The 13,632-nt window shown below is 40.2% G+C and overlaps 1 protein-coding gene across 3 annotated transcripts in view; it reads left to right on the top strand.

Annotated features, from left to right (window-relative positions):
• myripb (myosin VIIA and Rab interacting protein b) overlaps positions 1 to 13,632 on the top strand; it is a 131,590-nt gene that overhangs the window by 96,318 nt on the left and 21,640 nt on the right. For all 3 annotated transcript variants that reach the window (XM_026179407.2, XM_080306460.1, XM_080306459.1), the window contains exon 4: positions 7,774 to 7,910. In XM_026179407.2, coding sequence (XP_026035192.1) covers positions 7,774 to 7,910 — 137 coding nt within the window. The remainder of the gene's footprint in view (positions 1 to 7,773; positions 7,911 to 13,632) is intronic.

Raw genomic sequence — 13,632 nt, 5'->3', positions numbered from 1 at the left:
TGGCAGTGCATAAGTAGCATAGTAATTTCCATACTGTGCCCTGGTCTCTTTCAGCTGCCAGCACTGAAAGGTGAAGGTCTAAAGAGAGAGCTGAATGATAAAAAGTAGGATGGACACACATGAGGCAGAGAGATAGGGAGAGAGAAGGATGATAGCTTTAGGCCATGAAAGAAAGCTAGCAGAAAGAAGCAATGGAAGAGTAAATTTTCTGCCCATTGCTTAAAGCTGTCTGTGCTTACGTTTGTATACTTTTTAAAGATACAGATAAGTGAAATGAATGTGCCAAAGCACCTTACTTTGAACCTGAAGCAACTATCCAAGTTAAATCCTGTGTATATTTAAATACATGCAGCATGAAAATGCTCCGGTCATAGTGCCCTGTTCATTAAGTGACCTCCTGCTCTTCCTGTGATATATAGACTGTATCCTAGAAACAGATGCTCGGTGTTCTCTACAGACCCTGATCATATGGTCAGCGCTCTCGGACTTCTAAATGAGTAGCATGCAATGTGTTGTTTGGGTTGTTATTCTACCCGTATTTGAACATCATATCTGGCATTTTATATAATATATTTCCAGCTGAGGTGTGCTTTGAAATGAGCACATTATTTATTCCAGCAGGAACAGAAAGCATGCAAGAGAAAGGATGCAGAAATAATAATAAAAAGCACACACGCACTCACTAAATTAGAAAAGGAGAAATGGTGCATGAAATACAAATACGCCTCTTACCGCCTTATTAAATAATGTATTCTTTTTATTTTCCTCTTCCTGCCTATCTAAATGTCAATCACAGAGGAACAGGCAGTTGATCAATATTCATGCTGCTTCCTGGAAAGGTTATGTACAGGACTACTGCTGTGTGAGCGCTGTTTTCCTGCCTCCTGCAAGCCACATGCTGTTTTAAATCATACCGACAGGTTAGTACGGTTCTGCCCAGGTTTGCAGAAAATCTCATGGGCATTGCAGTTGACCCACGACCTTGTCCTATTCTGCCAATGCCTATATTTTAGTAGCATGTCTTTAGTGCTGTGATATAGTGAAACAGACAGCATTGCTATTAACACCAAGCTGAAAACGGTGCCAATTATTTTACAATGCATTGCATATATACAAAGTATAATGTAAAATAATCAGCATTTTTCTCAGCTTTGTGTCATAAAACCTGTGCGCATGACCGGCTATATTCCTTAAAACACAGATAAAAAGTACAGGGACCTGAATACTAAAATAGATTTAGGTTTCAACTATTATGATTCTTTCCAGTTCCATATATTATTAATTATTAATGTTCTTAATCTTTCACTTTAGTGAGCGGTAATAAATACTGGCACTGCTGCCCCTCATTTCATTTACTTTAAAGCCACCCTCCCTCTAAGCCACCTTTCTTCTAATTGGCTGCCCCTAACAAAGAGAAGGTTTTGAAAAGGAGGTGGGCCTGAGTGTCTGAGATGATATTCAAGACCAGAGGTGGGACCAAGTCATTGTTTTGCAAGTCTCAAGTAAGTCTCAAGTCTTTATCCTCAAGTCTCAAGTCAAGTCTCAAGTAATGTCAGGCAAGTCAGAGTCGAGTCTCAAGTCACTGGTGTAAAAGTCCGAGTCAAGTCACAAGTCTGAAACTTTGAATTTCAAGTCCTTTCGAGTCTTTAAAAAAAAAAAAAACGAAAAAATAATGTTGCAGTTATATGCTAAATGTAAATATTAGACCATGTAATTTTAAAATCTGTGTTTTTCTCAACACATGACAAAATAGTGAACTTAGAAAATATACACAAATTGTGAAATTGCACCTCTTTAAAATGCAGCTCAATTAAACCTAGCTCCAAGAATAATTTTCACCGACAGTTCTGAGATAAGCTGCATGTTATTCTTGGATGCGGTTGTAGGACCAGCTTTAAAATCGCATGACAAAAATATCATACACATTTAAAAAAACTGTATCACCAACGTAGCCTGGACAACATTTGCTAGTTAGATGAAGTCAGCTATCTCATCGTAGCATATTTATATGCATATTTATAATTATACGGTTCTTGGAGTGAGTGCATACACTCATGAAGTTTAGTAACTTCCGGTCACTGCAACAAGCCCAGGTACAGTTTACCGACGGATGGGTGCAGGACCTTGAAATGCACCGTGTAGAACGAAAGACCATCGTACGTATCATAAGTTTACCAGTCTCACAAATTGTCGTCATAAATACACATTCGTTAACCGTTTATTAATAGGACCTTTGAGCTCAACGGTAATTAATTAGTAGTGGAAATAATTTCTGGTAGCATCACAGAAATGTAGCAGTGACAACAATATTGTATGCTGTAATCACCGCGCGGATAGGAGGCGGCTGGCTTGACCGCGGCTCACAAATGACGGCTCACTTTACCGCAGTCTGTAATCGCACTGGGCAATTAGTGATACAAAAAACCTGTTTTATCCTGTGAATAAAAGTATATGTTTTTGTCAATGTACCATAATAACAGAAGCGAAACGCAATATTGTGTCAGGACAATTCACTATTTATGCACAATAAATAAAGGAGCATAGCGCGACAATTTCTGTTCAGCGCCAGACTTGCTTGTAACCTATATCACCAATTATGTTAAGAAAAATGACGTATTAACTACTAAAAAACACTGACCTTCGTGTAAATGCTTGGAGCAGACTAACCTGTGAGCTGGAGTGTTCTGGGACGTTATATTTGATCTTTGAATGGCTGCAATCCAGACCATCCGTCGCCTCTTTGTTACTTCGGAAACATGGCTTGAACAATTTCTCTTCAACGACGTAATCCGATAACCGATCTCTTTACCCGTCGGCTTCCCGTGGCTGTCATGCGACCGGCTATTGCAGTTAATAATACAACAGCTTCTTGACATTTTTGTGTTTCTTTTTATCGCTGTTTAACTGATTTTAATTGAAAGCCTGCGTGCGCTAGTACCGCTTGCCACGAGTTCCCAGAATCCTTTGCGGTTCTACCCGTGAATGACGTCACATTTTCAATCTCTATATAATATGCATGTTAAATTTTATATTTGGGGTAAAATATCAAGTCTTTTCAAGTAAACCGGTTCAAGTCCAATTCAAGTCCCAAGTCATTGGTGTAAAAGTCCAAGTCAAGTCACAAGTCTTAGAACATTTTTTCAAGTCAAGTCTAAAGTCATAAAATTAATGACTCGAGTCTGACTCGAGTCCAAGTCATGTGACTCGAGTCCACACCTCTGTTCAAGACATCCCATATTACTGACATTATGTAAAGAGCATGAAGTAAACTGCTAAATGAATGACTATTCTTGCCAGTATATTTTGTGTGTTTATTATTAATAAACACACAAAGAAATTAAATCATATATTAAATCATATGGTATATATTTCCCTCTTGTCCTGGTTTTATTTCCACAGTTTACAGTGTGCATGTTAAATCAATCTCTCATTCCCACTTCTTCCTCCTGGACAAATCTAATCTGCACAAGCACACCACTGTAGAAGCAGCAAAAGATGCAGATGAAACACATTCATTCTTGTTGGGACCGTTTTCTCCTGGTGCTCATATCATAAATTACAGTTAAATTCTCTCCCTAATCAAGCTTTGATTCTTCACCATAGCTTGCAATATCCAAAAATGTCACTGAGCTAAATGTTGTATCTTGACAGCCTCTAGGGTTGCTGTTGGGGCCCTTGGGTGACCTAACATTCCTTTGGAGAGGGCACAAGTAATACACTGACAAATGTCAATCGAGGTCTGGGCTTCTATGCTTAGGCTGCTGCCTATGCAACTAGAGAATGGAAAACTTAGTGTAGACTACTTCAAAATTTTATGAGGCAAAAAAATGAGTTATTGAGTTTGTGGAACGAAAACAGGATTGTACTGTATGGAATAAGTCATTGAGCTTTTGTCTCAGACCTCACAACCTGGGAGCTTTAACCTCCCCTGCATCAGACACTTTGATCTAAACCTGGAGCTAAATACAATCTCATTTTTCATCTTTTCGTCTTACATTAACAAGATCAATCACGCCGCGTGCCTTCAGAAGGGAATGTGGTTTGTTTGATGTGCTGCAATAGTCAACCCCCACCTTCCCTTCTCCTTCCGTTGCCTCTACAGTGACTTCAACAGAAGCTGAACCAACTAATTAGAAGGCACAGAAAGTCAATTATGATAATAGTTTCCCTTTTCTGGGGGAGGTGGGAAGTCAGCAAATCCAGCTACTCTTATTGCACTTCTTTGACGTACTGTTATATATATTTTATTTAGGATTCACTTAGATGTGCAAATTGGTTTCTGAAGTACAGAGGGCAAACGGGGTAGAGAAGAAGCCCTTTTAAGAAATGAAGCGCTGGTTCCAAAGCTTCGGCAGGGAGTTGAGCAAAGTGATGATGACGGAAGGGTAAACCTAGCGTCAGGAGACCACAGGAATCCCTCTTATTCATGCAGCAGCTGAGCTTCAGGGAATCTCTTAGCCTCATTATTAAAGTGCGTATGAGTATTTGCAGAAGCTCACACAACAGTGGAGCTCTTGCTTGAAAGCCTCTGCTTATCCACTCTACTCTGCTCCCTTCTTCATCTTCTTTTTAGATCAGATCACTCCAGGGAAGCAATGTCATGCTTCATTCATCAAGACGCCTCTCCTTCTGTCCTTAATCCATCTGTCTTTTTTTAAAGGGAGCGCTTGACTATAAAAAGTTTGTGTCACTGGTATGGAACGAAGCAGATGTCTAAGCTGGGGATTGCATTTACTGGTCATCTGTTTTTTGTGCCAGTGAGACTGGCAAACCAAGGAGTGAAAGCTCTGGGCCACTGTGAGGCAATATATATGTATATATAACATACAACCCCAATTCTAAATAAGTTAGGATGCTGTCTACAATGTAAACCAATAACTTATAAATCTCAAAAAGCCTCATTTAACCCCAACTCTCACAACAGACCATAGAAAACATATAAAATGTTTAAATTGAGAACATTTGAAATTTCAAGAAAAATCTAATTTTGAATTTGATGGCAGCTACACGTCAAACCGGGCAAGTTTAGCACTGCATAGCATTCAGAATCTTGCACACAGAGATTTGCTATAAATGATGAGATATTCTTTGCTATTTCACATTGTGAGACAAATGCTGTTTTTTCCAGAGTAGTGAACCCATTTTTATTTCAGACAGTCTTTGCCTCTCTAAGATGCACTTTTTTATATCCAATCATGTTCTCAAAAGGTTGATTCTGCTCATCTGGACGTAGCGTTTTCAGTGGGAGAAACGTTTCTCGCTACGTCCAGATGAACAGAATCAACCTTTGGAGATTTGCTTACCTGGATGATTGAGAATGCATCAAGACCTCCAGTTATGTTGCTGACCTGTTGCTGAATTAATTGAATTAGTTGCAAAATGTTCCTCCAGCTGTTTTCTTTTTAGTACCACTTACTTAACCTACTTCCAAACATTTTTGAGATGTGTTGCTCATATAAAATGTTAAATTAGCATATATTTTTTAATGAAATAGTAACATTTATGAGTTTAAACATTTAATATGACATCGGCACTGGATCCTTTGGGTCTCAGTCCATGGATGGGATTTTCATAGACTTATTGCAGTGCTTGGTTGGATTAAAGTCTGGGTCAAAGATTTGGACTCTTTGAATGGATCAACAATGCAACAAAGTGTTGCCAAGGAGTTCTATTGTTGTTGGTCTGCAACAAAGTTTATGTGGATTTTATGTGTCCAAGTAATATCTACAATTGACAGCATCAACGTTCTCCCAGAGAATAATTTCACTCTGAGATGATCAGTGTTAGTCTTATTGGTCTGGTGTCAATATTCTTGGTGCACTTTCGGTATGCCTTTTTGAAGATGTTTTGAAAGGGGACAGATTTTTTTTAAAGAAAGCCAGAGGCAGCATACTCTAATTAACCACAAGTTTAACTGACTATGGTGGAAACTATTAGTGTGTTAAACAGTCATAATTTCAGAAAGAAAATCCACATTTCCAGGTAGTACTGTGGCTTTTAAGAAAGTAGGACATAGCAGTAGTGACAAATTCCAAATGGCCATGGGGTTTAGCAGACAGGCAGTGATACTTATTTTCATTTTGCTCTATACATAGATGCTACTCAGGCATACAACTTCATTTCACCATTGCTTTGCAGCACTTTCATTTCCTTCAGTATTTCCTTCACTTTAAAGATTGCCCCCGATGCACCAGCTCATTTCAGAAATGGACCCTATTTGTAGTGCTCCCTCATATGACGCCAGCTCATAACTGCGTTGCACTCGCAGATTCATGTTTGTACCGCCTTCCCCGAGCCCATATGGAGATGAAAAAGAGCCAGGCCTTTTTACTTGAGCTCGGTAGCCACCGTTAAATTGACTGGGTTGACCCCGTGGCATGAAATTAAGGAGCTGAGGCCCATTGAGCAGCCCAGCTGATAGAGGCAGAGGATAATAAATCCAGCGGAGGGAGGTTAAAAAGGAGGGAGGAGGGGATGGATGTGGCAGACCATGTAGCCTCAGGGACACACCACATCCCTTTATTAGAATAGCTATTTTCGCCCTCCCTTTTCCCAACCAGTCCACTCATTGAGCAGAAGCACCAACATGCGCGCGCATTAAAGAACTCTGTCATGTCTGTTTGAGCTCTCTCACTTTGCTCTTTCATAATATGGGAAATAGAGCCAACGATATGTGCAGCATGGTGTCATATTTGCACAGAGAACTGTGTGCCCGCAGACCTGAAGCCTGTTCATTCATATTAAAGATAAAAAAGCAGACTATTGAACTTTTGTTGGGGGATATTTTCCACTGCTGATTTGGTGTTGTCAAAGCATAATTAATCAATTATTATGTACCACAGGCTTTTAATGTATCTGTTTTTTGTGCACAAAATGTTGTAACACACACACACACAAATGAAATTGAGTTGAGACAAATTACAAAGGAAATGTTCGTCATTTATGATGATTTGTTTTGTGAAGACTGTTCCAAAGGCAGAAACATACAAGCCCTAACTGTGTACTATGATGTATACAGTGCGTTTATGTGGCTTTCTTTGCTTGAACAGTGAATATGTCTTTGTTTGTCCTCCCATGTGAGTGACAGTGGCATGGAAAAGCACGAGGAGAGCAGGAGGGACTGCAAGATAAACCACAAAGTTGGCAGAGTTTCATGCAATCCAATGCAACGCTGGCGCAAAGGGAGCGCGTTTTCTGAGGGATTTTCATAACCCTCGCCGTTATGAATTACTGCTTATGTAATCATCTGCTCTCTGCTAAGGTCTGCCTGGCTGCCCTTCAAGCATCCACACTGGTCCGTGCATCAAGAAATAAGAAAAGGGCTGAAAAATGATGTGACGACAGATCTGAAAACCGCAAGCATCCACTGCTGTCAAACACACAAGACGCTGCTAAGATGCTGCATGACAGTGCTGCTCAAACGGTTTTGTAGCTTCTATACAGCCCACACATAACGAGAGGAAGAAGCCCTTGAAAAGCCAATTTGCTTTAAATTAAAACACATGAAAAGTCCACAAAAACAGAGATCCACAGTCCTGTGTGCGTCACTCTTTAGTGGGTAATACATCCATTCATTTCTTAATTGATCTATAAGGTCTGGTTGCCTGCCTATCTCTGTAATTATTAGAAGATACTCATCTTATGCAGATTTAATTGTTTTGGCTTAAGCTCAAAGTTATAATCCTGCTGTGATTATAGTGAAATTTAACCCTACCACTTTTATTGCCATCTGTTCATTTTGACTCAATGTCGTGTTTCCTTTCGCTCCTACAGGATTTTGAAGACGCAGTCGCTCGAATGGTATTACAATAATGTGAAGAGTCGCTTCAAGAGGTTCGGCAGCGCCAAGGTTTTGAAGACTCTGTACAGAAAGCACATCATCGAGAGAGGAACGTTCTCTGATCTCCCAGGTAAGTACATTCCTGCATATTATGATGATTTTTTTTTATTGCCATATATCTTTTTTAACCCTGTGATTATTCCCTTTGGCATCATTTTGATTTCAGATACAATCTTTCTTTGGCAGCGTCTGCATCTCGCTGTGATTAAAGCAGTTTGCTGGAAAGATGATCAAAAAAATTGAGATTCTTGGTTTTGGCCAGACATTAAGAGTAAACGCAGCCAAGCTCACTTGATTGCTCATTAGTCCGCGTTGTTAAATGGTCACTTGCTTTGTTTCACGCGTTTTTGCCGTCTCGTGTAATGAGTTGCCTAATTGTTTTGTCATCGGTAACAAAGGTTTTGTCACACACATGCACGTCTTCAGCTCAAGCGAAACTCGCCGCTGCGCATCCTTTGACTCTTCTTTTGTTGTTTTGAGAAATCTAGTCTCTCAAATGACTCTCTTGGTTTTGTTGAAAATACTTCTGCACCTATGAACTGGCCTTTCGTGCAAGTGGGTGAGTCACTGCTGCTGCTGCTGCTGGTGCTCACGAGTGTTGGAGTTGGTAATGGTCATGGTTAAGATACCCTCCGGAAAAGTCCTGCCACTTAATCTCAGGCTCAGGTCACTTTGCTTCTTGTATATACCAAAACATTTTTATTTTTTTTCTCCCAGCCTTCCTCTGCTTCACGTAACATTGTTTTGACCAGGCTGCACCATGATCGGGCTGCACCCTGTGGCTGACAACAAGGCATTATTTCATATCCTGGTACATGGGATTAAATGGAGGAAAAGAACACAGAGGGGATAAATCAGGTCAGAGTTGAGGCACGATTAGATGAGCTGAGATGTTTAGGGAATACATCAAGTTTATTTTGTCTGGAATTTCTAAAGTGATTTGCGAGGCACAATGAATATCACAGCCAGAAGGAATTATAACTGCAACTATGTAACGCACAGAGTAGAGGACTTTAGCTATGGTACTACAGCCTGCAATGCAACTTACATTAATTATTACTGTGGCGTTATTGTTGTTTCCTTTTAATGGGATTGGCCAAATTCTGCATGACAAAGATCTAAAAGTATGAAGTCCAGAGCAACGATTGCATGTCTAATGTCTATATGTCTAATAACATGGTGACAATTCAGTTTAGCAACTATATGGTGTTATTAAAAGCAATAAAATGCTGGTTTTTAAAGCTTGATCGCACAGCTTTGATGGGACTGTTTTGTTTTTACATCCGCACTCTGTGCATCAATCTTATTCTTAAAAAAAACAAAACTAAGTATGCAGTTACTCAGTGGCTTCCACGCATGTTTGACATTTTGCAGTTCATTTCTATTATTTTCACAGTAGGGTGTCCTTCTGGGAGAAGTACAAAGCTTTCATGGTTTTTATTTTTTTGGTTGTTGTGACTGTAGCTTTTATTTTGGTATGTGAGTGGACAAAATGATCATCCTTGTAAAGCTCTAGTTGTTTGATTTCCTCTCCACTTCTCTCCCCTGTAATCATCGATCCTCCTCCCCATTCTGCTTGCACTGGGTCCTCTCCTCTCCTCCATCTGGGGAGGAGGAGGAGGGATTATGTGACTCTGCTCATGGTCTTCCAGCTTGCCTGAACCAACCAGTAGATTACACCGCTTCCAATTCTCAAATACCCACTCACACCCACTCCCAGTAACTGGCTAACGGACTGCCCATTTGATATGGATATGCTGTGACGTGTGCAGGCCATTCAGGTTCTGTGTGTGTGTCTGGATATTAGTGGCTTGTACAGGAGAGCTGTGGATGTCCTCACTGTCAGAGGTTATATTTCATTTTTGTGTTTGTATTAAATACATTATCTTGTGTTCTGTCAAACTAACTCAAAAGATATTTTAAAAAATGATCAAAAGACAGAGCTAAAGCTGAGAAAAGTAAGGGCTTTGACTTTAAGAAAATTGCTCCTAAAACCTCCTTTTTGGCTGCTAATGTCAAGTGTTTTGACAAGTTTATAAGGGAAACAGATTAACACGATTTACATCAGAACTGCTGAGCTTCAACAGAATAATAAGATCAGCAAGTAAATCAGCAATAGATTGCGGTGGGTGGTGGTACCAGGTGGGATCAATTATAAAGATGTTGCTCATTAACAAGCCGATGTTGCACCATCTCATTTGGTCTGTTTTGCTTCGAGAAAAATAAGTTTTTGTTATGTAGCCCAGAAACTCCACCAGAATGTTAATAATCTCTTTTCTTCATGCATACAGAAAAGCGGCTTCATAAACCATCCCCGGCTATATGTGAAATATAGTCTGCTTTCATAGAAAAGAATGTTAAATATTTCATCACCGAGGGGCCACTGAAAGTGAAATCAGTTCCACACGAGTGTGAAATGTCAGCTGCCATGACGGCCGGCGGGAGTGATGTGACTGTTCTACATCTATCGTGTTTCCAAAGAGAGAGTGCGACCTTCTCTTTGAGGACAAAGAGAAGGTCACGCAAGGAACAGAACATGCTCTTTGTGCTTTCACGTCCATGTTTTCCTGTTGAAGGCAGCGATGCTCCTTTGTGGCAATAGTCTGTGTGTGCACGGAAGGATACGAGTGCTGCTCTGCGTGATCAATCTGGCGCCTGGGGACTTTTTCGCATTAAGAATGGATGAAGTGTTGGTGACCACGTTCTCTGAAGACGAGCAAATCGCATATCAGTGACGACAGATAGAAGACTTAAAGGGAATCATCCATCCGTCTATTCTCTTTGCTTTTCTCAGAACTGATCCAAGTGTCTGATTAAGTGGATCGGCAGATGCAAAGCACTAATCTGGATGTGTGTTAAATTAGTAATTAATGCTTTTGATGGGGAATATAGCATCAAATAAAAGGAAATGTGTGCAGCGCTTGTTTTTAATTGTGCATTAGTCTCTCTTAAACATTTTAGTATTAAACTCTTGCAGCGAATAAGAGCCTACATGTCAACAAACTGAGGCTATTAGATGTGACAGAAAACAGCAGAGATATGGTATAGTGTCATGGTAAGAGGCAAGAGGGGAAAGCACTTCTTTCTCTTATGCACACAGAGCACATGACAGAGTATGAATCCATTTAAATTTTAATACTGATATGAAATATCAAGAATCAGTTCCAAGCTGGCATCAACGCAGGAGTACAAAACTGCTGACGCCAAGGTTGGAAACACTAACAACAGTGTGGGAGGGGGCCCACAGATTCTGTCTTCGGTCATTTTCTTCCCACTGAAATGACCTGAACTGCAGTGCTACGCAATCATTGATTCTCAAACTTGTCGAAACAACACTGGCCACTTCCATTATGGGATAAGAGGATTCCTGTGTTCTGGATCTATCTGGCTGGGGCCTTTCTGTCTGCACAGGCACCTTCATCAATTCAGTTAAGTTCAATTCGGTTTTATTTATGTAGTACCAGCAGGAATAGCCACTTCAAGGTGCTTGATATTGTAAGGTAAAGACCCTACAGTAATACAGAGAAAACGCCAACATTTAAACAATGCCCTTTGAGCAATCACTTGGTGACAGTGGGAAGGAAAAGGAAGGAAGGAAATCTCCGATAGGCTCAGGGAGGGGCCTATCAGGGTCTGCTGTAACTGGCTGGTGGTGATGTGAGGACGTCAGGACAAAAGACACACTGCAGAAGACAGTCAAAGATGAATAATAAGTAAAGATTAAATGGAGAGTAGTGTGTGAAGAGCAAATGACCATCATCAGTCCCTGACATCATTGTCCAGCGGCACAACCCTGATGTGATGTTATTGAGCTTTACGTGCTGGTAATCAACTTTTTTGTAGCTGGAGCACGGCTAGGTGTTTGGTTATACATAATAAAGGTGTCTGTCATCTAAATTGTGGCATCTTGCTAGTACCTTGTCAAACATAGTTATTCAAACTTCGAAATTAGTTTAGTGTAAGCCACTTGTCTGCTTTGCAGCTTAGGAAATTAAAACGCTTGTATCTGATGGTGTCAGTAGGTTCTTGCTGTCGAGTTGCTGTTGAGCAGTCGAACAGGTGTGCTTAAAAAAGTGGCTGCCTACTTTAAATAAATATTGTTCCATGTTCATGTCTTTTGCAAAAGCTGTGCTTCTTTCTAAAATCTATTTCTGTTCCACTGTGGTAAACTGGTTTAAGTGCAGTAGCCAATGTTGGATATTGGCCATTGGCAATTTTTTTTATGACAGATTAGCTTTGGATTAAATATCGCCATCACAATGTAATGTTTATAGATATCTCCCTGCCTCTCCAGTCTCATTTTATGGTATAACATCATAAAATTCGCCATGAAACGCAGCACGGTGAGTTGGTTATAAAAGATCAAGAGCAGGAATGGTGAATTTTTTTTCTGACACTTAAATCTCATTCATTTCAAATGGAGGATTACTGATGTCCTACTTTTCTCCTGCCTTTTGTGTTTGCTGTCACATCCCTTCAATTGCTCGGGAGGCTTACCTATCGAGGAAGGTGACAGTGACTTGAGAAATCCTCCGGCATCGTATCACCTTCAGTTCTCAGTAGTGAGAAAGTTGAGGGAGAGAGGAGCAGGCGTGTGAGTAAACCTGATGTAACTCCAAATGTTTGATGTGTAGCTGCAAACATTTGTGCAAATCTTTCTCTTCTGAGTCTCTTTTCTTTTTCTCATTCTTTTGAATGTGATGCATATTGCAAAACTGGATTCACACAATTCACATGTGGTGATAAAAAGCTTCAGCACAGCTACAATAATACAGAATGTGTTTCCATGCAAACAGCAGATTGCTTTCAAATACAATGCTTTACATTGGCTCAGCTTTTATTTTATGTGCTCATGAGGCAACTTCTTTTAAATGCTGCTGAACGAGGTCTGGTCTGATCCTTTTCTGTCCACTGACTGATTTAAAGTCTCAACCTTCAGCACTGAACTGCTATGCAGTAGGTTACATGTAGCTTATCTAGTGAGTCACTGACAGGACAATGTGAACAGTGACCTTGAGTCTGTCTTCGTGCTGTTCTGCTAAAATAGTGCAGAAGAAGAGAAATGTAGTAACAAAACCCAAGGGTCTCCTGGATCATTTTTATGTATATTTTTTTATTTTTAGGAGATTTGTCCTCATTTGAGACCTTCTTTTGCACCTTTTGCGATAAAGCTATTCCACCAGACAGTCATGGAAATCATTTATTGGCATTTGTGGGATCTTTTCTTTTGATTGGCTGGGCTCTTTGAGCTGAAAGCTTGGTGACTCTTAGTACAGTGCTCTGTATGTGTGCTAAGATGAGGGCAAAATGTTAACCGGGAGCCTAGAGCTACTGACGTTTAAAGCAAACAACTACAAGGCTTGGACTTTTAGTGGTGTCAACAAGTCAACTGTATCTGCTGGCATTCATTTAGATACAGTATGTGTGTGTGTTGATGCACTGAAAGGTCTGATCTTTAGCCCCTGGATTTAATACCACCTTGTATTATTTCTAGTAGTTTTTCTACATCCCACTCCTCTTTTCAACTACTCCTACACTAATGTCTAACCTCTTAAGATTTTCTGCCATAATGTCTGTTTTTATCTTTTTCTTTCATGCACTGCTTTGTGTGGGATTAATGTTTTCTTCTTCTCCCAAATGAGCATTTTCGCTGACTCGGGGCTGCATTCTTGAGTCATTAAACAGCATTGTTCGTGACCTGTTTCCTGCATTAGAAAGATTAGTCCAATCGGCTGCTTGCTTCAAGTCATCAAGTCAGTCCTTTTAAGTAATTGCGGTCTGCAGGTGGCTTT

The sequence above is a fragment of the Astatotilapia calliptera genome, chromosome 9 (assembly GCF_964374335.1).
Source record: "Astatotilapia calliptera chromosome 9, fAstCal68.1, whole genome shotgun sequence".
NCBI classification, from domain to species: domain Eukaryota; kingdom Metazoa; phylum Chordata; class Actinopteri; order Cichliformes; family Cichlidae; genus Astatotilapia; species Astatotilapia calliptera.
Note: the sequence above shows the minus strand (reverse complement) of the source record. Positions and strands in the feature narration are given on the sequence as shown.